Source organism: Pelophylax lessonae (genome assembly GCF_965119305.1).
Source record: "Pelophylax lessonae genome assembly, chromosome: 11".
Lineage (NCBI taxonomy): Eukaryota > Metazoa > Chordata > Amphibia > Anura > Ranidae > Pelophylax > Pelophylax lessonae.
Window position 1 is genome coordinate 235,679,435 of NC_138778.1, and position 26,051 is coordinate 235,705,485.

The 26,051-nt window shown below is 50.2% G+C and overlaps 1 protein-coding gene across 2 annotated transcripts in view; it reads right to left on the minus strand.

Annotated features, from left to right (window-relative positions):
- Positions 1-1,572: 1,572 nt before the first annotated feature.
- The window catches only part of SUZ12 (SUZ12 polycomb repressive complex 2 subunit), a 59,143-nt gene continuing 34,664 nt past the window's right edge, over positions 1,573-26,051 (minus strand). The window contains exons 3-17 of one of the 2 annotated variants that reach the window (XM_082271356.1): positions 25,000-25,046; positions 23,882-23,946; positions 18,558-18,626; positions 14,976-15,025; positions 14,815-14,900; positions 12,960-13,191; positions 10,777-10,876; positions 10,598-10,703; positions 10,294-10,471; positions 8,699-8,787; positions 7,946-8,089; positions 4,641-4,798; positions 3,109-3,307; positions 2,287-2,366; positions 1,573-2,111 (exon numbers count right to left, since the gene is read on the minus strand). In XM_082271356.1, coding sequence (XP_082127482.1) covers positions 1,766-2,111; positions 2,287-2,366; positions 3,109-3,307; positions 4,641-4,798; positions 7,946-8,089; positions 8,699-8,787; positions 10,294-10,471; positions 10,598-10,703; positions 10,777-10,876; positions 12,960-13,191; positions 14,815-14,900; positions 14,976-15,025; positions 18,558-18,626; positions 23,882-23,946; positions 25,000-25,046 — 1,949 coding nt within the window. In that variant the 3' untranslated portion in view covers positions 1,573-1,765. Of the gene's footprint in view, positions 2,112-2,286; positions 2,367-3,108; positions 3,308-4,640; positions 4,799-7,945; positions 8,090-8,698; positions 8,791-10,293; positions 10,472-10,597; positions 10,704-10,776; positions 10,877-12,959; positions 13,192-14,814; positions 14,901-14,975; positions 15,026-18,557; positions 18,627-23,881; positions 23,947-24,999; positions 25,047-26,051 lie in introns of both variants that reach the window. The other variant, XM_082271355.1, reaches the window with a different exon arrangement.

Sequence of the window (26,051 nt, forward strand, 5' to 3'; positions counted from 1 at the left end):
TATTGTACTGTAACTTTACGCCCCCCATGTTGTAAAGTGATGTGCAAACTGTTGGTGCTATATATATCTATCTATATATCCATCTATCTATCTATATATATATATATATCCATCTATCTATATACCCTGTATAATGTATAATTCTGTAATAACTCTTTTTATGGATATTTTTGTGCACACAAATCCCCATGTCGCGCTGTTCCTTTGTGCGATTAGCGGGAATCTGGTATTTGATAATCCTTCAGTATCTATAAGTCACACACACAAGACACCAGATCCATTTCATAGTTTATTAGAAACAGACATGACAGAAGTTAACTGGACATAGGAATAGACTATGTAAAGGGAAGGCGGGGGAGGGGGGCCATCACCATACCATGTGCAAACACTGCCGTCTGTAAGCCGAAACGCTCGCTACGTCTACCTACAGGAGCCGAAGTCTTTACAGGTGTGCAGTCAACGCTCGCCGGGAGATGAGGCTTTAAAGCATATGTCACTGATTTCTACCATGAAGAAGCAAAGTGTGGGAGAGGTCCCCGGCGGCTGGGAGCAGAACAGCCACACAAGTCATTAAATAGCATCACGAAGGAAGGTTACACCTTTACCGGCTGGGCTCTATGTACATCCGCAGTCACACATATAAAAAGGTGGAGGGTGAGAATACCTGGAACTTCCAGCAGCATCGCTTGGTATAAATAAAGACTATGAAATGCAGTAAGAAAAGGATCCTCTGATAACAGTGCTTTGTGGGAAATGTCATGATTAGAAGTGAGGACGGCGGAAGGCCAGGACTGCCGCTATCTCAGAGGAAAGCCCAGCACCTCTCAGCCACCAGGCCGGGACTGCTGCTACCTCAGAGGAAAGCCCGGCATCTCTCCGCCGCCATTGTACAGTGCTTACACACCCTTCAAGGGACAGTCCACCTAAAAGTGATATTCCCGGCGGAGGCTGGGGGGGACCCAATGGCTTTTTTTTTGTATGTCTTGGAGATGCTAGAGGCGAGATCTCCTTCCCTTAGTTCCCGGCTCTCATCCCCACACACCTTGGGGTAGTCTTGTTCTTCCTGTTGCATTATTCCATAATATACAATTCATTTAACAACAGCGGAAGCGAGACCCTCTTAATGGCTGCGGTAGGTGTGCGGACCTGGAAACTAAAAAAAATGCCAAGTTCTCATCAGCGAATCCCTGAGACATAAGCTAAGGTGGTGTTATCGCTCCAGCTTGAAATATCAGAACAGAAATATCAGTTTGGGGTGGAGTGACACTTTAAATAAAACTTCTATTAAAAAATAAAAAGACTAGGCAGAGCAGCAGAACCAGCTATGTCAGAGGACGCCTGCTCCTTACCATAAATATATATAAGCAGGGGCAAAATTCATTTCATGGGCCCCGTAAATCAAACTAATTCATTCAGAGAAATTCATGGCGGTAATTAAAAATCACATTATTATGAAAAGTCTAAAAATAACAGTCCATTCTGGAAGCAACAACAGAAGTTGTCTGGGAGGGGAAGGGAGGAGAAAAAAACAAAAAAAAAATAAAATAAAAAAAAACACGCGGGAGGGGGGTGGGGCTTGGGGTTTGTGCATCTACTGAGATAGGAGTAGTGCCGGCGCAGTGGGCGGGTAAGAACAGGTCCAGATTTGGATGGAGATTGTGTATTGCTGTGCAGGGGCCCTTGCACAAGGATCTGACTCTTGCCTGGGCTCCTGGGGTGGAAGCTCCATTCAGCCACAGTTCAGGTCACGCCTGGAGTCCCGCCCCTACAGACGCTGTTTCTTACTCTGTTTAGGGACCCCCGAGGCGCTCTCATTTTCTAAAGCTCGCTCTCTGCCATTGGTCTCGCCGAAGCCATTGGTGGACAGATGCAGCTCTTCTGGTAACTCCTCTGGGGGGGCGGGGGGAGACTCCCCCCTCTCCATCTTGTACTGCATGTCTCGGAGTTTGGATACAGCTTTGTCTATGGTGGAGATGTTGATCAGGTTGAAGTCGTGCATACTGACCAGGTGGAGCATGAAGTTACGGCACAGATTCTTCTCAATTATTCTCTGTCCATAGTTCGCCACAAACAGCATGCAGCCGTGATTCATCTGATTGTCAGCAATGAACCTGCAAGGAGCAAGATGGCGTCAGTCCTGAAGGAAGAGGACATAACTCTACCCACGTCATGCAGACACGCCCATCTAACTCCACCCCTTACCCTGCTCAAAGATTTGCTTGAGCCCATCTGTCCCCCATGATGAGAAGGTCAGAATCAGACCAAGGCCCTCCAACCCATGCTTACCCATGCTTCATGACATGCAGGTTCCACATCTTCATCACTTCCTTCTCCCCTTCATTGACGTCAGAGAACTCCTCAATTTGCTGCAAGAGACAACATGTGATGTACAGATATGGATCATTTATATGAACTGTGTGAGATCGCTTCTAATGGCCACTGAAGACTGGCAGGAATATCGATTCCAGGCGGGACCGACACACAAGGCGCCTTCTAAGGAAATTAGCTTTGAAACCACAGGGGCACTTGCTGCGCCCGGCCCCAGGAAACCACAGGGGCACTTGCTGCGCCCCGGGGAAACCACAGGGGCACTTGCTGCGCCCCGGCTCCGGGAAACCGCAGGGGCACTTCCTGCGCCCTGGCTCTGGTAACCACGGGGGGCACTTCCTGCGCCCCAGGAACCACGGGGGACACATCCTGCGCCCCGGCTCTGGAAATCGCAGGGGGCACTTCCTGTCTACACACACTTTTCATCTGCGTAATGTGACAGCTCCACAGAATGCGATTGGCGTGGCCTCAGGAGTCGTTTTTATTTACCTCAATACAAGTCACAGAAGCAGCCGACCTGTTTTGGGGGTTCATTAGTCCGCCTTCATCAGGGCCAGTACTGCAGCCTATGAACCCTTCCCTGATCAAAAGAGATCTAATGAGCCCCCAAAACACAATGGATACTTCTGTAACCTTTATTGTAGCACATAAAAACTGACTGAACTTTCTAAAGCTCATTTGGTGCTCTCATAACGATTTTCAGTTTCACAGCCATTCTATGCCAGACTCACTGGACTAGAATGATTCCAGCGTACCATCCTCAGAATTCTGACTACTTACAGTGATGGTTTTCTCCCTCAGCCACTCAGGGTCCTTCTCATCTTCGCTGTCCACTTCCATCTCCTGGGGTCGGAGAGGAAGGCAGGTGTCACTGTGGAAGTACAGTCTGTTATGGCCGCTGCTGTATGTCCTCTGCTGCTCCACTTCTCCATCCTCCGACTCGTAGAACTCAGACATGCTGGCTTTGGTGCGCTTCGGCCTGGGAATAGGTTTGAAATTGGGTTATGAGATTACACATTCAAGACAAACCCACCCTGAGAAGTCTTTTAGAGGAGACAGGTGGGTTCTCTTCATACACACACGTGACTGACAAGGATGGTTAAAGCCCCAATCCAGGAAATAAAAAAACGATTCCCCCAGGCCAGTCCACACAGTGGGAAGTGAGCGGCAACCTTGGTCCTTTCTCAGACTCCAGTCGCCGCTCACCTCCTGCTGTGCGGCCGTGCCACTGAGCCCATGCGTCCTCCCCCGCGTTGCCAATGTCATCCTATCAGCGGGGTGGGAGGAGCTGGACATCTGCTCTAGGGAGCGGGAGTCTTTCAGATTAGAGATATATCGAGGGCCGATCTGCACTTTCCCCAATATATTGGAATCGGCCCCGGAGGTTACAGATATTGCCGATATTTGGGGAAAGTGCTTGTACCGGAGTGATGCCTGCAGCTAGAGGCATCACCCCGGTACCGGCGTCCATAACTGAGGGTCGGCTGTCTTGTAATGACAACCGATGCGGCTGAGAAGCCGATCGGTTGTCATTTCAAGGAGCGACGTCCCCCCCCCCCCCTCCCGCCGCGGCCTGCCCAGGTCTCCCATCCCACCTGGAGACCCGGGCAACCAGCCTGCACAACCGAAGAGAAGACCCTGATCAAAGCCGCATTCGGCTCTGATCGCGTTTCCATGTAAAAAGCCCGGATGATCATGACATCACTTCTGGGTACTCTGCGCCAAATTCAAAAAAATGTACAGCATTAAAAACAGACAAACTTGGGCGTTTTGAATGCTTTTAAGTGCAGATGAGGGGTTTGGGGTCTTTTAGACCTCCAGATCCCTCCACAAGAGTAAGTTTTGGCAGCTCCCGCCCTCCATCCAGATCTGCAGCTCTTCCCGCCTCCCGGTGGCCGGGGAGACCTAGAAGAAGATACACGGCTGAAAACAGCCTCTACCCTGCGACAGGTAGGACTATGCAGGGGAGGCAGAGACTAGGGACACTGATGGGGCAGTGAAAGGAAAGGGGGCATGATTGCAAGGGGCAATATGGCAGGGGGAGCTGTGATTGCAAGGGACACTGATATAAAGGGGACTGCACTGTAAAAAGGGACACTGCAATTACAGTGCAGCCCCCGGTACATCACAAGGCTCCTTTACAAGGCAGCCTCCATAAAGGGGGGCTGTGATGTGAAAGGGAACGGATGACACTGTAAAGGGGAGTTGTGGTGTGAAGGGCAGCAGATTCTCCCCACCCGGTCCCTGGAAAAATTGGCTGTCACGGTACCAGAATGGTTGAGGATTGCTGCAGTAGATGATAGATAACCTACCTGCACACAAGGATGTGAGTTATGGGGGTCCTCTTCACAGGCCCATTACGACTAAAAGCAAACCCCGGCTGGCGATGAATGTCCTGAGGGTTCCCAGCATACGATCCATCATAGCACTCATTGATCGAAACATCGATCCGGGCACCTTTGGGGTGATACTGTGGGAAGAATAAGGATGTACACAAGTTTCAGATGATTATCAACACAATGGGGGGGGGGGGGAATTAAGGGTGTTACGTGCTGTATGCCTGCAACCCTCGTCTAAGCTAAGGAAGTGGAGCAGATTCTAGGGAGCAAGCCCCTTTATTAGGAGTGATCTATACGATCTCTGTGGACGTTGCAGAATAATTAGGCAGGCACTGTATTCCCTGATCCGTCTGCCGACCCCACCCAGCCGAGTATGGGAGGGTGGAGGAGGTTATTAAAGTGTAAGTCCACCCTAACACTAAAATCCCGGCATCTACAGACTTCCACGATCTAACACTAACCTATCTAGCCCTGTAAGGAAGAAATTCTCTAAGTAACCTGAAAAAGGAATGGATAATCAAAATTTTTTTTTTGGGTTTACTTACCTCGTTTTTAAAGAAAGTATACTTACCTTCCTTCCACTTCCTCCCTCTTCGGCTGCGGTCCGCACCTTGACTTCCTGCTTGCATTGACTCCTGTGAGATGAACGTCATTGCTCCCAGGAATCAATGTGCCTGCACCGGCCCCGCTCGTCACTTCCGGTGCAGGCGTGTCATTACCTGCTGAACAGATTCTGGGCATGTAGGGATGACGCACCTGTACCGGAAGTGACGAGCAGGGCCGATGCAGGGAAATTCTGGGACTCTGACGTCACCGAAGAGTACACTCCGGCTTCAGCTGCCCACAACTGAGATGGCAGCGCTGGACAAGACATTTTCAAGGTAAGTATTTCTTCTAAAAGGTAAGTGAACCTGGGTACAGTTCAGAGGCTATTGTTGCTGAAATGCTCTAGTCTTGACTGTCCCGGGGGTAAACTTTTTTTTTCAGGCCGGAACTCCGCTTTAACGCGATACCAACATAATTGTGTATAAAAACCTTCAACTGCGTCAAAGCAGAACAGTTATTTTTGGAAAGGAGTATCTTTTTGTGTCTGTTCCCTACTGCAGTAGTTATTAATTTGGAACCACTGATCAATATGAGAATAGGAGTTGCCCATCTATAAAATTCCCAGAACAATAGTAAGTCTATGGGTGACGTCACTCCCCATTCATTTCACAGCGGTTGCCGGCTGTGTCCTCATAAAATAAAATAAAAAAAATGTATACCGATTTCTTCTTTACAGGGACACGGTTAGAGGGATTAGTGTTAGGTCGTGGAGGTCTATAGATGCAGGACGTGGAAGTCTATAGATGCAGGTCGTGGAAGTCTATAGATGCAGGTCGTGGAAGTCTATAGATGCAGGTCGTGGAGGTCTATAGATGCAGGACGTGGAGGTCTATAGATGCAGGACGTGGAGGTCTATAGATGCAGGTCGTGGAGGTCTATAGATGCAGGTCGTGGAAGTCTATAGATGCAGGTCGTGGAAGTCTATAGATGCAGGTCGTGGAAGTCTATAGATGCAGGTCGTGGAAGTCTATAGATGCAGGTCGTGGAAGTCTATAGATGCAGGTCGTGGAAGTCTATAGATGCAGGTCGTGGAAGTCTATAGATGCAGGACGCGGAGGGCTACAGGTGCAGGACGCGGAGGGCTACAGGTGCAGGACGCGGAGGGCTACAGGTGCAGGACGCGGAGGGCTACAGGTGCAGGACGCGGAGGGCTACAGGTGCAGGACGCGGAGGGCTACAGGTGCAGGACGCGGAGGGCTACAGGTGCAGGACGCGGAGGGCTACAGGTGCAGGACGCGGAGGTCTATAGATGCAGGTCGTCGAGGTCTATAGATGCAGGTCGTCGAGGTCTATAGATGCAGGTCGTCGAGGTCTATAGATGCAGGTCATCGAGGTCTATAGATGCAGGTCATCGAGGTCTATAGATGCAGGTCGTGGAGGTCTATAGATGCAGGACGCGGAGGTCTATAGATGCAGGACGCGGAGGTCTATAGATGCAGGACGCGGAGGTCTATAGATGCAGGACGCGGAGGTCTATAGATGCAGGACGCGGAGGTCTATAGATGCAGGACGCGGAGGTCTATAGATGCAGAGATTTTAGTGTTAGGGTGGACTTACACTTTAATACTGCAGGCTCTGCTTGTGTAATGTCATCACTGCACGGGCAGAGAGAAGGATGGGAGCTGTCTGCTGGTACTACCTGGCAGTGATCTGTGGAAGTTTTCTATGTTGAAAACTGACCCAGTCTCCTTGTCAGTTAGGTGAAGAACCCAAAACAGAAACTGGCACAGATAGACCTGGCACAGTCTGTTCTATTAATGTGGAACACGCCACTCATGCCAGTTTCCGGTGTCATTATAGAGTTTCAGATGGTGCCCCACATGAACTCATCAGGGGAGGCGCTTAGAGGTGCCCAAGTGACACATTTACAACTAAAGCCCCATGCCTAGCTTTGAATTTCCCCGATGGCGGTAGATGGACACGTCACTTGTTTAGGCGGACTATCATGGGCTAAAGACTCGGTTACCTTTATATGTGAAGCCTGATTATTAGAATTTCACTCCATTGCCAATGACATACCCAGAGATAGACAAACCATTCCTCAGGACGAGAATCTATAAGGGTTAGATGCTGGTTTGGCCACACAACTATTTTCATCTACCTAGACTCTTGGGTAATGGTGACCCTCCTTTCTGAACATTAAGAACCCCTATGTAGATATTATGAATTGGGGTTAATTTATGCTGATAGAGCTCCGAGATATAATGGGGAGCTATTACCCCCGTATCCCCCCACCAGACGTAATGTGACACTGGTGCACTTTTGCCATACCATAACAGAATATGATACTTTGCAAGTTGGCCCTGAGGAAGCTACGCAATTAGCGAAACGCGTCGACAAATGGATGAGAAATACACACCTATCTTCAAAATGTCTGAGTATTATACAGGATAAAGAGGTGGTCCCAAGTAGGACTTTTGTAGCATTTGACAATTTATTTTTAGTGATTTTAAAACGGTGCATTGATGCAATGGCGGTATATTAAAATCATTGTTAATGAGGCTCGATATTTATCATTCTGTATTGGGTCTTATGTGGTGCCAGTAAAGTCCACTGTCAGCAGGACTAATCCCTGCTATTTGTAGACTAGCTTTACATTTCTTTTCCTGCATCTCATACACCGGGTGCTCCTCAGGATTACAGACAATATGGGGTCAGTACGGGAACCTTACCACATAATTGAAGATGAAGCGGCTGTGACAAAGTTTGAGGTGTTTCAGCAAACTGTAGAGTTTGCGACAATTAAGCGTGCACCATGGACAATGCAGGTCGTCTCTGGCCTCCGTCTGCTGGCGAGTGTTGTTGTTGTATAAAAACTGTAAGACACAAAAACCAACACCACACATAACAGTCCGGTACAGGGAGCGGTAACAGGGAGCCCAGCCCGGCACAGGGAGCCCAGCCCGGCACAGGGAGCCCAGCCCGGCACAGGGAGCCCAGCCCAGCCCGGTACAGGGAGCGGTATCAGGGAGCCCAGCCCAGCCCGGTACAGGGAGCCCAGCCCGGTACAGGGAGCCCAGCCCGGTACAGGGAGCCCAGCCCGGTACAGGATCTGGTAGAAGTAGTCACTGGATGTATGTACCCCATTCATAGCTACTACGAAGGGAAGAGGGAAGCTATAGAAGTAGTAGTCACTGGATGTATGTACGAGGGGAATTGGGAAACTATAGAAGTAGTAGTCACTGGATGTATGTACCCCATACATAGCTACTATGAGGGGAGGAGGGAAGCTATAGAAGTAGTAGTCACTGGCTGTATATACACCATACATAGCTACTATGAGGGGAGGAGGGAAGCTATAAAAGTAGTAGTCACTGGCTGTATATACACCATACATAGCTACTATGAGGGGAGGAGGAAAGCTATAGAAGTAGTAGTCACACCACTATGAGGGGAAGAGGGAAGTCACAGCAGCGGTAAAGTACCTGGTAAAATATGCGCAGCTTCTGGCGAGGTTCGGTGGAGACATCCTTCTCTCTCTTTGATGGAAGATCAGAGGAGACAGACTCCTTCACTGCTGGAAATGAGAAAGTCTGATTGAGCGGCTAGGAACAGCCCATAGGACAGGTTACAGGCAGCAGTGATCACATGACCTAACACTGAGACCGATTCAATACTCTTCAACCAAACCCAACCACCCCATTCAGTCTTTTTATAAAGTACTTCTAACAAAGCTGTACAGAATTAGCTCATAAACAGCTTCAACCCAACAATGAAGAGGTTGAAGTCTCTTCCTACAAATGCCAGGAGAGAAAAACACCATTGTGCACGTTACCCCAATCCAACCAATCAGAGGAGAGCGGCTGTGTTCCCCAATCCAACCAATCAGAGGAGAGCGGCTGTGTTCCTGGTTCGTCATCCCGGCTCGTCAGCCAGGTTCTCATTTCTACTCTGAACCTGAGAAGAGGCAGCCATGACCTTCCTATGAGGATAGGACAGATGACCGAATCCCAGCAACTTCCTCAACCTCTCCCCAACAGGATCTCTTCTCCTTTGAGGGCTCTTTACACTTGCTTTTCAACTTTCACATATTATAGTGTCTGCCGCTTCAACATGCTTTTTTCTGATGCTTCTGTGATCCCTTTTTGAAGCTTCAAGGAAGCTCGGAAAATGCCCTCGCTGTGTGGATTTTGTTTTAAAAGGGGCCCAGTAGATCCCCAGCTTAATGGTTCCCTTGTTATCCTCGTTCAGCAGATCCCCAGCTTTTTATTACCCTCGTTCAGCAGATCCCCAGCTTTTTATTACCCTCGTTCAGCAGATCCCCAGCTTTTTATTACCCTCGTTCAGCAGATCCCCAGCTTTTTATTACCCTCGTTCAGCAGATCCCCAGCTTTTTATTACCCTCGTTCAGCAGATCCCCAGCTTTTTATTACCCTCGTTCAGCAGATCCCCAGCTTTTTATTACCCTCATTCAGCAGATCCACAGCTTATCATTTACCCTCATTCCACAGATCCTCAGCTTTTGTTTTACCCTCGTTCCGCAGATCCCCAGCTTTTTATTACCCTCGTTCCGCAGATCCCCAGCCTATTTTCCCTCGTTCAGCAGATCCCCAGTTTTTTATTACCCTCGTTCAGCAGATCCCCAGCTTTTTATTACCCTCGTTCAGCAGATCCCCAGCTTTTTATTACCCTCGTTCAGCAGATCCCCAGCTCATTACTCAAAGCGTGTCCAATGTCACATTGTGAAGCAAGTGTTAATGAGCCCATAGATCCCATCTTGATTTGTTATACATGGAGAGAACGATCCGTATACTACACTGGTGATATAGAGGTCAGCTGACCCCTCAGATATCACTCCGCTCTCACCTATAGATCCTATCCCAGTGTGTAATCTATGGAGATAGCGATCCGTATACTACACTGGTGTCAGATATAGAGGTCAACAGACCCCTCAGATATCACTCCGCTTTCACCTATAGATCCCATCCCAGTGTGTTATATATGGAGAGAGCGATGCGTATACTACACTGGTGTCCGATATAGAGGTCAGCTGACCCCTCAGATATCACTCTGCTCTCACCTATAGTCTGTGGAGGTTTGACAGCTGCCGGCCTGTGCTCCTGGGGGACACTTTCAGAGTTGCGTGTAGCGAGAGGTTTGGCGATTGGCGCGGTGGATTTATCTGGCGTGTCACTTGTCCATCGCAGGGTAAACTGTAAGGTTGGACCCTGAGAAAAGGTCTCAAAGGGAGGCAATCGCTGAAAATGACATTGATTAGTGTCAGAGCATGCGTATGGAAAGGAGGAGAACGTATGAACAAATCATGAAAGTCAAATCAACATTCCCCTATCAGAAGAGATCACATGCTGCCCCCTTCTACCTACCTTGCCATCCAGGATGGTCTCCCATGTGGCCCTCTTCTTACTGACAGGACAATCCTCCATCTCCTGCATGGCAACTTCATATTCACCGTCCAGTAGCTGGAGACGCCTGGAGCCAAGAGAATAGAGTCACAGCTGGCCGAGAAAACCAATATACAGGACATGGCGGATTGTTTCCTCACCTGTTTTTGTCAAACACCGTCATCTGCGCCACAAACATCTTTTCGTCGTCCCGGTTGGAGGCATTGCGTTTCCTTCTGGTGGGAAGGTCCTCTGTGACATCTGCCAGAACAAAGGGGACAAAGTCAGTGGATCTACGCTTAGAAACAAAGGGCTACATTCCATTTGAAGGATCCAGAATCTAATATATGGAATAAGCCCAGAGCTTCTGCTTGTACGGACGCAGCGGGCAGCAATCTCACTTTTCCCCCTTGTACCTGCGTGACCTCACCTCACCCACCTGTACCTGCGTGACCTCACCTCACCCCCTTGTACCGGTGTGACCTCACCTCACCCCCTTGTACCGGTGTGACTTCACCTTACCCCCTTGTAACAGCCTGACATCTCCTTTCCCCCTGTACCGGCGTAACCCCACCTTACCCCATGTTCCGGCGTGCCTTCTCCTTTCCCTCTTGTACCGGCAGGACACTTAACCCCTGTACTGGCAGGACGTCACCTTTTCTCATGTACTGGCGCGACCTCACCTTACCCCCTTGTACCGGCGTGACCTTACCTTACTCCCTTGTACCGGCATGACCTCACCTTACTCCCTTGTACCAGCGTGACCTCACCTTACCCCCCCTTGTACCAGCGTGACTTTACCTTACCCCCTTGTACCGGCGTGACCTTACCTTACTCCCTTGTACCGGCGTGACCTTACCTTACTCCCTTGTACCGGCGTGACCTTACCTTACTCCCTTGTACCGGCGTGACCTCACCATACACCCTGTACCAGTATGAAGGTCACCTTACCCCATGAAAAAGCATGAATGTCATCTTACCCCATGTACCAATATAAAGGTCCCCTTATCCCCATGTACTAGTATGAAGGTCACCTTACCCCATGTACCAGCATGCAGGTCACCCTGCCCCCTGTACCAGCATGAGGGTCATCTTACCCCATTGTACCAGCATGAAGGTCACCTTACCTCAATGTACCAGCATGAAGGTCACCTTACCCCAATGTACCAGCATGAAGGTCACCTTACCCCAATGTACCAGCATGAAGGTCACCTTACCCCAATGTACCAGCATGAAGGTCACCTTACCCCCCTCTACCAGTATGAAGGTCACCTTACCCCATGTATAATTATGAAGGTCACCTTACCCCATGTACCAGCATGACAGTCACCTTATATGTACCAGTATGAAGGTCACCTTACCCCATGTAGTATTATGAAGGTCACCTAACCCCATGTACCAGCATGACAGTCACCTCACCCTATGTACCAGTATGAAGGTCACCTCACCCTATGTGCCAGTATGAAGGTCACCTCACCCTATGTGCCAGTATGAAGGTCATCTCAACCTTTGTACCAGCATGACGTCACCTTACTCCATATATTAGCATGAAGGTCACCTCACCCTTTGTACCAGCAGGGCATCACCTTACCCCATGTACCAGTATGACGGTCACCTTACCCCATATACCAGCATGTTGGTCGCCAGGCACTGGCGGGGTTTTCACCTCATCCCCCGATAACACGGGCTGATTAAACGCAGATAAAATGAAAAAGCCCAAATTTATATATATTCCAAACGGTAAGAGCTGACACCTTTGCTACCAGGAAGAAGAAGAATACCCTTTACCACTTATATACACTTTTGTTGTGGGGAATGTGGGGGGGGGGGGGCAGAGTATCGATCTCCAGATCAATACTATACAGACGGATCTCAAGTGTCACGGCCGTCTTACCAGCTGCTGTTCAGTGGGAGGTTACATGTATTCCAGTCACTTTATACCTCCTGGGCACTAGGTGGGGAAGGGGGAGGGGAGGGGAGGGGGGGCGGGGATCTGCCTGCTGTAATCACATGATCATTCCCAGAGAGTTGTAATAAAACCAACTCCTGAGAATAGCAGTAAGCCAATCAGGAGAGCAGGAACTTCTATTTCTGGGGGCGTCCTGTACTTTACCTCCAGAAATGTCGCGGTAACAAAGAAGCGACATTTGAATTTTAGGCAGATTGTGAAGATAACTGCAGATGAAAACAGAAAGGTCATTTTTATCATCACATTGAAAAGATCATTGTTGTGCAGTGTGGAGGATCCAGTAAGATGCTGACCATCCCCACGAAGATAGAAAATCACTCCGTGCACACAGCGGTATGCAGGACGTGGACCTGGATTGGCTCAGGCAATACACACCTATGTTCTCATTGGTCTCTCCATTGGACAAGCCGTTATAGTCGCGGTGACCCTGGCGGGTGACTCGGAAGAGCAGAGAATAGGATTTCACCATGTGGCTGTTGCTGGGTTCAAACTCGTTGCTGGAGACGGCCAGCGAAGGGAAGTTGATGGGTTTCGAAGAGCTGAGGTCAGGATTTAAAGGCACCTGTTTCTTCCCGGTGGGGACCTGTCTGATGGGGCAGCTCACATCCTGCATAGCAACAAAGACATGAGTCACTCTTCTACATGGAACCGGCCCTTCTCTATGACAGGGCTATGACATCACACAAGCCAGCAGACACGGCATCACTGTACCGGCGCGACCACACCTCCCCCCATGTACCGGCGCGACCACACCCTCCCCCGTACCGGCACGACCACACCCCCCGTACCGGCGCGACCACACCCCCCTTGTACCGGCGCGGCCACACCTTTCCCCCCTGTACCGGCACGACCACACCTTTCCCCCCTGTACCGGCACGACCACACCTTTCCCCCCTGTACCGGCGCAACCATGCCTCCCCCCCTGTACCGGCGCTAACCACACCTCCCCCCCCCCTTTACCGGCGCGACCACACCTCTTCCCCCCCCCCCCCACTTGCGCGACCACACCTCTCCCCCCCCCCAATGTCCAGGCGCGACCACACCTTTCCCCCACCTGCACCGGCGCGACCCCTTTACTTTACCACCTGTATGGGCATCACACAAGCCAACACACAAGCCGCCGCGGCATCACACAAGCCAACACACAAGCCGCCGCGGCATCACACAAGCCAACACACAAGCCGCCGCGGCATCACACAGCCGGAATTACACAAGCCGCCGCGGCATCACACAGCCGGAATTACACAAGCCGACACGGCATCACACAGCCGGAATTACACAAGCTGCCATGGCATCACACAGCCGGAATTACACAAGCCGCCGCGGCATCACACAGCCGGAATTACACAAGCTGCCGCGGCATCACACAGCCGGAATTACACAAGCCGCCGCGGCATCACACAGCCGGAATTACACAAGCCGCCGCGGCATCACACAGCCGGAATTACACAAGCCGCCGCGGCATCACACAGCCGGAATTACACAAGCTGCCGCGGCATCACACGGCCGGAATTACACAAGCCGACACGGCATCACACAGCCGGAATTACACAAGCTGCCATGGCATCACACAGCCGGAATTACACAAGCCGCCGCGGCATCACACAGCCGGAATTACACAAGCTGCCGCGGCATCACACAGCCGGAATTACACAAGCTGCCATGGCATCACACAGCCGGAATTACACAAGCCGCCGCGGCATCACACAGCCGGAATTACACAAGCTGCCGCGGCATCACACAGCCGGAATTACACAAGCCGCCGCGGCATCACACAGCCGGAATTACACAAGCCGCCGCGGCATCACACAGCCGGAATTACACAAGCTGCCGCGGCATCACACAGCCGGAATTACACAAGCTGCCGCGGCATCACACAGCCGGAATTACACAAGCCGCCGTGGCATCACACAGCCGGAATTACACAAGCCGCCATGGCATCACACAGCCGGAATTAAACAAGCCGCCATGGCATCACACAGCCGGAATTACACAAGCCGCCGCGGCATCACACAGCCGGAATTACACAAGCCGCCGTGGCATCACACAGCCGGAATTACACAAGCCGCCATGGCATCACACAGCCAGAATTAAACAAGCCGCCATGGCATCACACAGCCGGAATTACACAAGCTGCCGCAGCATCACACAGCCGGAATTACACAAGCTGCCGCAGCATCACACAGCCGGAATTACACAAACCGATCACACAAGCCGCTGATTGACTCACCTTGCGCTTTTTGTGGCAGACTTTGACCAGGAGGACCTCCAGTGTGACGGAGCTTTGTTCATTCTCAGAGTTCTGAGCTGGTTTATCTGGGATGAAAGCAGAATGTATTAGTCATGAAGCAGAACCCCGGTCTGTGTTCTGACACCCCACACAATACTCACCACTCTTATGGAAGAAGCCGGTGAATGTTAGCTGCAGGTGAGCAGAAAGACTGAACCGGAAAAGAAAAAGAAAACAATATTAGAAACTCACCACATCTGACATATATGGAAGCAAACTACAACCCTCCCCCTCCCCCAAAATGTTACCCCCTCTGTCAACACCAGTCTGACCAATAATAGCGGCAGCACAATGCTGGGGCCATCCCTGCAACCTTCCAATACAAGTGTAATAAACATGTATAATACAATACAGAGAGGCTCATACTTCCTAGACCACAGGAATCATATAAAGCCCAACTCCGGGCACAAAATCCATTTCTCTTTCGTCCACCGACAGACGCAGCTGCTGCTTTAAATCATAGACAGAATTTGTAATAAGCCCCTCCCACCCATCCATCTGATTTAAAGCAGCAGCTACGTCCGTCGGTGGACGAAAGAGAAATAAAGTTGTAGGGCTCTGCTTGTTTTGTATAGGGGTGAGGGGAAAGCTTATTCTTACCCGATCCTTCAGAAAACAGAACTCCCCCATGGTCCAAGGGTGGACTGTTCTGGTCTAGGAAGCCTGCTCTGGGCTTGATGTCAGGAACAGTCCACTATTTAAGAACATGGGGGGGGGGGGGCAGGAGCCTAAAGGACCAGTCTTGTGTGGGAAGGACCGGAGGATCAGGTAAGTATATCTCCTTTCTCCTCTCCCTTAGACAAAAACACAGAGATGGGCTGAACTCCAGGCTAAAATACAAATTATATAAATAAGCAGTTTTATCTGCCAAAGGATTTGCATTTGTCCATTCAGTCCTGAGATTTATACAGCTCTGTCACACAGCACAGTCCTGTTTTTGGAAGGCAGTCTCTTTTTTTCCTGTACTGCTTCATTAGCAGCTACAGGTCATGTCCCTGCCCCCAGCCTGTGATTGGAGAATCCGAAGACAGATGAGCTCATCTGTGTCACACTGCTCTCTCCACCTATCAGCATGTCCATTGTTAGCACATGAACACAGCCTCTCCCAGCCTGAGCTCTACTGTACAGGAGATTCCAAGAGGCAGGTATAAAGACTATGTAAACCCAATGTTTCCTCTCCCTGATGTATCTGCTGTACCGTGTACTGCCCTGCAATGTGGATCAGATATAGCAAGGAGGGAGGAACCCAAAGCCCATCAGCAATATGGCTTCCGGCCAACTTCCTGTTTCCTCCAGGAAATGACATCCATGTGCGACTGGCCACTAGGATGCCAGAGACAGCCCCATAGGCTCCCTGCACTTATGTCGCCATTAAAGGAGCGCTCCTGAGTTCCAGCCTGCAACAAAAACATGGCTCCACTCCTCAGGGAGTAACCACCAGGCAGCAATACCCTCCCCCCCCCCCCCAGTAGGATGCTTGCCGAGAGATCCCTCAGCAACCAATCCCAGTAAAATGATGGAACCCATAAGAGGTTCTAGTGATCCTGAGTAGAGGTCATACCCCCAAAACTCCTGACTGTACCCCCCCCCCCCAAATGCTGGCCTGATAGCAAAAATATAAACTGGGGACGTATCCCATCTGGCCGGAGGAAACGCATGAAACCGAGCAGCGGGGCGGGGCTTATAACTACTTCAGTACCGGGAACTTTCACCCCCTCCTGACCAGGCCAATAATCAGCTTTCAGTGCTGTCACACTTTGAATGACAATTGCACCGTCATGAAACCCTGTACTCAAACTACATTTTTTTTTTTTCAAACAGAGCTTTCTTTTTGGTTATTGCTAAATTACCGAAAATAGATGGACATTAAAAACAAAAAATCATGTTTTCCATAGTGTGTTAAACATTTTGGCAAACAGGTAATTTTTCTCCTTCAGTGATGTGTGCCGATGAGGCTGCACTGATGGCCACTATCGAGCACTACCGAGGTGACACTGATGAGGAGCCATGGGTTGGCAGCACTGATGGGCACCGATAAGCTGCACTGATGGTCACTACTGTGCACTGATAGGTGACACTGATGAGGCATGGATTGGCAGCACTAATGGGCACCAATAGGCTGCACTGATGAACCCTACAGAGCACTAATAGGTGACACTGATGAGGAGCCATGGATTGGCAGCACTGATGGGCACCGATAGGCTGCATTGATGGGCACCAATAAGCTGAACCTATGAGGCTGCACTGATGGGCACTGAAAGGGTGACATTGATGAGGAGGCATGGATTGGCAGCACTGATGGGCACCGATAAGCTGCACTGATGGTCACTACCGTGCACTGATGGTCACTACCGTGCACTGATAGGTGACACTGATGAGGCATGGATTGGCAGCACTGATGAGGCTGCACTAATGAACACTACAGAGCACTGATAGTAGACACCGATGAGGAGGCATTGGTTGGCAGAACTGGTAGGCACCGATTGGACAACACTAATAATCAGTGTAGATGTCCCCTTTCACACAATCCGGCTCTCCTCATGCTGTCAGTGTGAGGAAAGGAATGCCGATAGCTGGTTTGTGTTTACATTGTGATCAGCTGTGATTGGACACAAATGATCACGTAGTAAAGAGCCTCTGTGATTGGCCCTTTACCCTGACTTGTGATCACAGAGCTTGCTGATCATGGGAGGATCATAGGACGCCTTCCCAGAACTGGCAGGCCGCACAGTTAGCCATCATTGGGCTACAGTGGCGACGGCAAGTGGTTAAAAAAGTGGATCATGTGTTTCCTGGTGGGAGGAGCCTCTCTCCCCCTCATGTATGCTGTTCTGGGAGAGGACTTTCTATTGCTTCATTTGTGTGAAATCCCTGGTGTTCCTGCCAGTCCCCTTGTTTTCCTATGGAAAACTGACCACACTAAGCATAAGAGTAGTGTGTGCTCAGTTTCCTAGCTGTACCTGTTCTCCAATTATCGGACTTGTGCCAACCCCCCCCCCCAGAAATTCACTGGGAACATCGGTGTACTGCGGTTTCTCCGCCCCCCCCCCCCCAGCTCTTCTGCAGTTGAGAATAGAAAAAATAAGGCATTTATCATTGCTCTTTTTATATCTATACACAAATGTTTTGCCTTTCATTTCTATTTTGAACTGAATAGGTTGTTTCACAAGATGAGGGTTTATATTAGACTGATTCTGTGCTAAATCATTTGCATGTTTTATATCTGCCTGGAGGTTCGCAGTACAACATACAATTAGAATACATAACTGGATGAAAGGGGTTTATAGTTCCCGGGAGGTCGGGTTTAATTCTTTGACATTATCACACAAGCCTAGAAGAGCCTTCACATAGAGATCTCTAGGAGTGACCCCAGTGGCCGATCCTTCTCATCTGCTGAGGAAAGGTGAAGAAGCTTCCATGGCGTCTACACTTCCTTGTGGCAGCTGAATCCGCACTGTGGGGTCACTGACCATTCTAGGAGGATATATATGCCATTTCCCATCATCCTCAGGTGGAGGTCCTGCACATTTCTAAACACTCTGCTAGTCCCACGCTAGGCTTTCCTGCTGCATGTAGACATCGGTGACTACGATAATGGGTAATATTCATTCCTGGGTCAGATTCATAGGCAAAGATCTCCAGCAAACAAGGCCATCGGCTCCTACAGAGCGCCACACAATCACCTGTCTATCTCATGGTCTCCTTTCATCTTCTCCACCTTCAGCAGCAATTCATCAATTTTAAACGTTTTCCTGAAATTGAAAGGTAAATCCATTAATCAGCAGAATCCTGCCATGGGTAAACAGGCCATCCTCCCCTCACCCAGTCCCTAAGCCCTGTTCCCTCCCTCGGGTGACTGTAGATGTCACTAGGACCCAGGAGAAGCCAGAAAACAAGCTTAGGATGAAAAACAGGACAGCAGCCGCCTAGCTGGTGGGATGTGTCCAGCCAGGATCAGCAAGGGACCCCTCCAGTACTGATGTGTACAAAAAAAAAAAAAAAACTGAATTTTTGTAAAATCTTACCGTAAAATTCCTTTCTCTGAGTCCTCCGACAGTCGCCGCCCCTCAAATAGTCTTCACCAATGGGTATTGACTTCCGCTCCGCAGGAGTAGCTAGGCATAAGACTTGTTAGAAACAAAAGCTTTTAGCATAGACACACCCATGGGGGCTGTCCCACTGGTCAATAACCCCCCCCTGCATTAAGCCATCCCAACTCAGTTTGGTAGCATAGCAAGAGTACAAGAAAAAAACCCCAAAAGAGGGGCGGGGGGCGGCGACTGTCGGAGGACTCAGAGAAAGGAATTTTACGGTAAGATTTTACAAAAATTCAGTTTTCTCTTAGTCCTCCGACAGTCGCCGCCCCTCAAATAGTCTTCACCAATGGGATGTCCCAAAGCAGTGTAGACATGAGGGGTGGGAGACGCAACCATAGAAAAGGCAACGCAGTACCCACATCAGAGAAAGGAACCTTACACGCACAGTAAGAGAACCTTCTGGGCAACAGAAAAGGTTCAACAGGAGCAACAACCCAGGAAAGCAAATAACCCAGGGGATAAACAACCCCAACAGCCAGGGACCCACAAAAAACAAGGGTCCCCCTATGGCACTGCCGCACTGAGAACTTTGCGGCCAAAAGAGGGATCAGCTGATGCCAGAACATCCACCTTATAGAATTTGGAAAGGTGTGCACCGACGACCAAGTCGCAGCCTTGCACACCTGGGTCACTGAGGCCCAGGATGTACTCATTGATCTGGTAGAGTGCGCCTTAACAGGGAAGGGTGGAACCCGTTCCTTCAAAGCATAGGCCTGGACAATTGTCTGTCTGATCCATTTGGCAATGGTCGCCGCAGACGCCGTCATGCCCTTCCGAGGTCCCTCGGGAAGGACAAAGAGGGAATCCGATTTCCGAAAGGATTCAGTGGACGACAGGTAAACCCTGATCGCCCTGACAACATCCAAGGAATGCAACGCAACCTCCTTAGGATGCTTAGGCTTCGCACAAAGCGAAGGCAAAACAATATCCTCATTAAGGTGAAAATCAGAGACCACCTTAGGGAGAAAAGACGAATGAGGTCGCAAGACCACCTTATCTTTATGAACCACCAGGTAAGGAGAGCGGCAAGACAACGCCGCCAACTCCGACACTCTGTGAGCCGAAGTGATCACTAAAAAGGCAACCTTCTTAGACAGTAGAGGCAACGATATCTCCCGAATGTTTTCAAAGGGAGAACACTGTAACACGGACAGAACCAAGTTCAAGTCCCATGGAGGTACAGGCTCCCTCCGGGGAGGGGCCAAATGTCGCACACCTTGAATGAAGGTGCGAATTAAGGAATGAGACGCCACAGGGCGTTGAAAAAGAACAGCCAGTGCAGATACCTGGCCCTTTGGCCACCGCCAGGCGCTGGTCCACACCAGTCTGGAGGAAAGCGAACACTCTCGTCACCGAGTAGGAGCGAGGAGAAAACCCCCTGGACTCACACCAGGCAAAATAAGCTTTCCAGGTACGGTAATAAATCTTACCGGACAAGGCTTTTCTAGCCTTGATCAAAGTAGGAATGATCTGTCTCTCAGGACCTGGCTTTCAACAGCCAAGCCGTTAAAGCCAGCGACTGTAAAGCAGGATGGAAGATCGGTCCCTGAGACAGTAGATGTTCTTGCATTGGCAGTCGCCAAGGAGGCTTGACTGCTAGTTGAATGATGTCCGCGTACCAGGACCAGCGTGGCCAGTCCGGTGCCACTAGAATCACCAAGTTCGGTTCCGAGGCCAGCCTGCGAAGGAACCTGGATAACAACTGAATCGGAGGAAAGGCATACATCAGACGATACTGATGCCAAGGGGCCACCAGCGCATCCGAGGCGTCCGCCCGAGGATCGCGTGTTCTTGCCACGAACCTTTCCACCTTGTGGTTTAGCCGAGACGCGAACAGATCCACGTCTGGGGATCCCCACCTTGCACACAACATTCGGAAAACCTCCGGGTGTAGGGACCATTCCCCCTGATCCAGGGTCTGGCGGCTCAGATAATCGGCCTGCCAATTCTCCACACCCGGAATGTGAACTGCCGAAATCGCCGGGACATGAGTCGCGGCCCAAGACAGAATGTCGGTCACCTCCCAGGCCGCCCTGGCACTCCTGGTGCCCCCTTGGTGGTTTATGTAAGCCACCGCGTTCGCATTGTCCGTCTGTACCTGAACGGGGCGGCCCCGTTTCGACCACTGGAAAAGACAGAGTTTGATCGCTCTCAATTCCAATAGGTTGATCAGAAGGGAGGATTCCTCCTCCGACCAAGTGCTCTGGGCAGACAGGTTGCCCAGTACTCCACCCCAGCCCGACAGGCTGGCATCCGTGGTAATCACTGTCCACAGTAACGGACGGAAGGATTTCCCTTCCGACACCGCCGGGGACTGAAGCCACCACAGAAGATCCCTTCTGGTCCGACGACTCAACGAGACACTCAGATCCAAAGGACTGAGGTAGCCTGTCCCACCTGGCCAGGATCTCCGCTTGGAAAGACTGTGTGAAACTGAGCAAAGGGTATCGCCTCGAAGGCTGATACCATCAGCCCAAGGGACCGCCTGTAGGTCCTGAGTGACGAGGATTGGTTGTCCCTGAGGTACCTGATCTCGTTCTGTAGGGTCCGGAGCTTGTCCTCCGGCAGAAACACTTTTGCTTGCGCAGAGTCCAGAACCATTCCCAGATAGGGAAGACGAACCGAAGGAGACAAAGTCGACTTCTGTACGTTGATGGTCCATCCAAACTCCGAGTGTCTGTACCGTAGTGGACAGATCGCGCAGCAAGCTCTGACTGGCACTCGATCTTAACAGAAGATCGTCCAGATATCCCAAGACCGCAATGCCCTGTGCCCGCAACAGGCGCCAGCACTTTGGTAAAGACCCTTGGAGCCGAAGCGAGACCGAAAGGTAACGCCACGAACTAATAGTGGTCCTCCGCTATGGCGAATCGTAGGTACCTCTGATGACCCTCGAAAATGGGGATGTGCAGGTACGCATCCTTCAGGTCTATAGAGGCCAGGAATTCCCCTGGACTCAGGGAGGCCACCACCGGGCGGAGGGATTCCATATGGAACTTGCGAACGCGCACAAAGCGGTTCAGAGCTACCTGTACTAGATGGCGTGGGGTGCCTCTATTAAACGGAAAGCCTCTGTCCTCAGATGACAGGGAATGCCGTCAGCCAAAACGCAGGACACTGCAGCATGCAACCACATATGCGTCCAGTGAGGTAGCCACCTCACAGGCTGCATCCCTGCTGTGAACAGGGATGGGTCGTTCCTATCGCCAGGGGGAACCATAGCCGAACGCTCGATGGCGGGCTGGGGATCCCTCTGACCCTCTGCCCTGGAGAGCCAGGGCGGCCAGTCCGATTCCCAGCTCCGCAAAATCCATCTTCATCCGAAAATCCGACTAAAAACTAAAGCTGACAAAATAAACAGCTAGTAAAGCAAAGAAAAAAACTGACATTCTTGCAAATAAAAATCATAAGAAAAGATTAGAAGGCTGAGACTGTAGCACCAGCACAGGGAAGCCTATCTACTCCTAACGCTAGGCAGAGACAAACTGAGTTGGGATGACTTAATGCAGGGGGGGGTATTGACCAGTGGGACAGCCCCCATGGGTGTGTCTATGCTAAAAGCTTTTGTTTCTAACAAGTCTTATGCCTAGCTACTCTTGCGGAGCGGAAGTCAATACCCATTGGTAAAGACTATTTGAGGGGCGGCGACTGTCGGAGGACGCAAGAGAAAAGGAGATTGGTCTTTCACTCATCACCATCTCCTACGAGCGGTCTCCGAGAGACCTCATCGCCATCGTCTACGAGCGGTCTCCGAGAGACCTCATCGCCATCGTCTACGAGCGGTCTCCGAGAGACCTCATCGCCATAGTCTACGAGCGGTCTCCGAGAGACCTCATCGCCATCGTCTACGAGCGGTCTCCGAGAGACCTCATCGCCATCGTCTACGAGCGGTCTCCGAGAGACCTCATCGCCATCGTCTACGAGCGGTCTCCGAGAGACCTCATCGCCATCGTCTACGAGCGGTCTCCGAGAGACCTCATCGCCATCGTCTACGAGCGGTCTCCGAGAGACCTCAACAACATCTCCCACGAGCGGTTTCCGAGAGACCTCATCACCATCTCCAACGTGTGGTCTCAGAGACCTAATCAACATCTCCCACGTGTGGTCTCAGAGACCTAATCAACATCTCCCACGTGTGGTCTCAGAGATCTGATCAACATCTCCCGCACATGATCTTGTAGGGATCCCTTGACCATGTCCCACGTGTGGTCTTGCAGGGGATACCATCACCATCTCCCACATGTGGAATCGTAGAGATCTAATCACCATCTTCCCTATGTGGTCTCAGAGATCTCATCATCATGTCCCACACATGATCTTGTAGGGATCCCTTCACCATGTTGCATGAAGTGTCTTGTAGGGATCTCCTTTCCATATCCTACATCTGTTCTATACAGATCTCATCATGTAGTCGTTTAGAGAGCACAGAGGTATAAAAATAGACTGCATATAAATCTTTCCATAATCACAAACTCCTGACCGTGACTGTCCAGACAAATCCCTGCACAGAAATATGCCAAACATCAGGTAATCAGTGTCCCAATGGCCTTCAGGGTCAGCTGGACAGCGGGCAGACTGACAAAGCTATCAGCAGACGAAGCCTACATGGCTAAACCCATGAAATGAATATTGTCGGATTAGAATTTACACCCATGAAATGAATATTGTGGGATTAGAACTTACACCCATGAAATTAATATTGTGGGATTAGAACTTACACACATGAAATGAATATTGTGGGATTATGTCATACAAAAGAGGACATGAACATGTTACAAGACACCACAACAAGGTGAGCGGGGAAGAGATTTCCCAGCATCGGAGAATCCCAATGCAGCTTCTATTTCATATTTCCCAATGAGGGATATAGGAGAAGAACTTTCCCCACCCCGCACAGCACCACTACTTACCTTGTGGCATTTGATCGGGAGTTGCGGTGTGACATGTATGTGAGCGTCCGATGCAAAAATATTGGCTGTGAATAAGAAAAGTCTGTCATAAAACATTCTCCATGAAAGGTTGGGAGATATTTAAGGTTTAGCGTTGCCATGCATGCGCCTCTTCAGCTCTCCGGACATCGGAGGCACATTTCACAACTATCTTTACATTCATTACCTCCATACAGACCCATCATTGTTCATTATAGTGACCCATTCCACTACAAACTGAATACAAAACAACAATTACCCCAAAATCTATGAATAAATATATGGACAGCTGCTGGGGCTAGTTGTGCGCTGCGACCTCCATGCTGATCCTCTTCCCATTCAGCCTCCCTCTATAGCCTCTAAATCACATCCAATGAATAATGAAAGCACGCCTGTGGGGAGCAAGCCTGCCATGGCGGCCCACACTTTTGGTGGCGGCGAGCCCACAGGGGGTTGGGGGAACCCACCCACCATGGTGGGCCACAGGGGGTTGGGGTTGTGGGAACCCACCCACCATGGTGGCCCACGGAGGGTTGGGGATTGGGGGAACCCACCCACCATAGTGGCCCATAGGGGATTGGGGTTGTGGGAACCCACCCACCATGGTGGCCCACAGGGGATTGGGATTGTGGGAACCCACCCACCATGGTGGCCCACGGAGGGTTGGGGATTGGGGGAACCCACCCACCATAGTGGCCCACAAGGGATTGGGGTTGTGGGAACCCACCCACCATAGTGGCCCATAGGGGGTTGGGGGAACCCACCCACCATGGTGGCTCACGGAGGGTTGGGGTTGTGGGAACCCTCCCACCATGTTGGCCCACAGGGGGTTGTGGGAACCCTGCCACGATGGTGGCCCACAGGGGGTTGGGGTTGTGGTAACCCTGCCACGATGGTGGCCCACGGAGGGTTGGGGATTGGGGGAACCCACCCACCATGGTGGCCCACGGAGGGTTGGGGATTGGGGGAACCCACCCACCATAGTGGCCCATGGGGGGTTGTGGGAACCCACCCACCATGGTGGCCCACGGGGGAGCAGCCCACCCGACATGGAGGCTCAATTAAACGTAAAGTTGGAGTAAAGGAAAACATTTACTTACAGCAATAAGATTCCTTGTCCTCAGAAATCTATATATCTGGGTGGGCTCTGGAAACAAACAAAAAAAAAAGAATGACATTAATTACATAATTAGTCTGGTTGAAAAAAGTCCATCTAGTTCAACCAATAAAGGGGGGGGGGGATTGTACAATCCTATATCCAAAGTGGATCCAGGGTAAAGTAAAAAACTCAGCAAAGCAATTCCAATGCTTCACCAATACGGTCTCACCCAGGCAGGTTATAGGAAATATGCTGATTATTACAATACAATGAGAACATTCTTAGTGTAATTAAAGTAGACTCTGGTACCATCCTGTACAGTACAATCGGGATGGGGGGGGCAAGGTTCTGATCAGAGCGACTCAAGTCACTTCGACTTAGAAAAAGGTTCCTGCACTACTTGGGGGAGACTTCAGAGCGGCTTGCATTGACTTCTATTAGAGAAGTCGTTTGCAAGCCACGATGAAGTCCCGCTGCATGGGGCGGCTTCAAAGTCGGGGCGACATTGAGTCGCCCCAGTGTGAACCGGCTCTTAAAACTAGTAATTGCGTGGCTTATGCAACGCTGTACCCAAATTACATTTATATAATTGTTTCCCTATGATATAATAGGGAGCGGTATTTGATCACCACTGGGTTTTTCATTTTTTTTTTTTAAATATAAACAATTAAAGAGTTTGTAAAAAAAAAAAAAAAAAAAAAAAAAAAAAAAAATCAACCCCCCCCCCCCCCCACACACGGGACCCTGTGTTATGTAGGGGAGGGGCGAGGATGGTGAAGGTAGTTGGACTCGTACGAGGTTAAGTAGTTTGATTATCCTAACATTTGTTGGGCCTAGTCTGGTGAGCAGTCAATTGTTTGAATGAATGAATTGTAAACGGTATAAGCGCACTATTGGAGCCCTCACATTTTTAGGTATCACCTCATCTGACTGGGATCTACATCTTACTGACTGAACCCACAGGTACATTCTGACCTAGCTTAAGGACTAAGTCTATTTCTGATACTTGCTGTTTACAAGTTAAAATCTGTATTTTTTGCTAGAAAATGACTT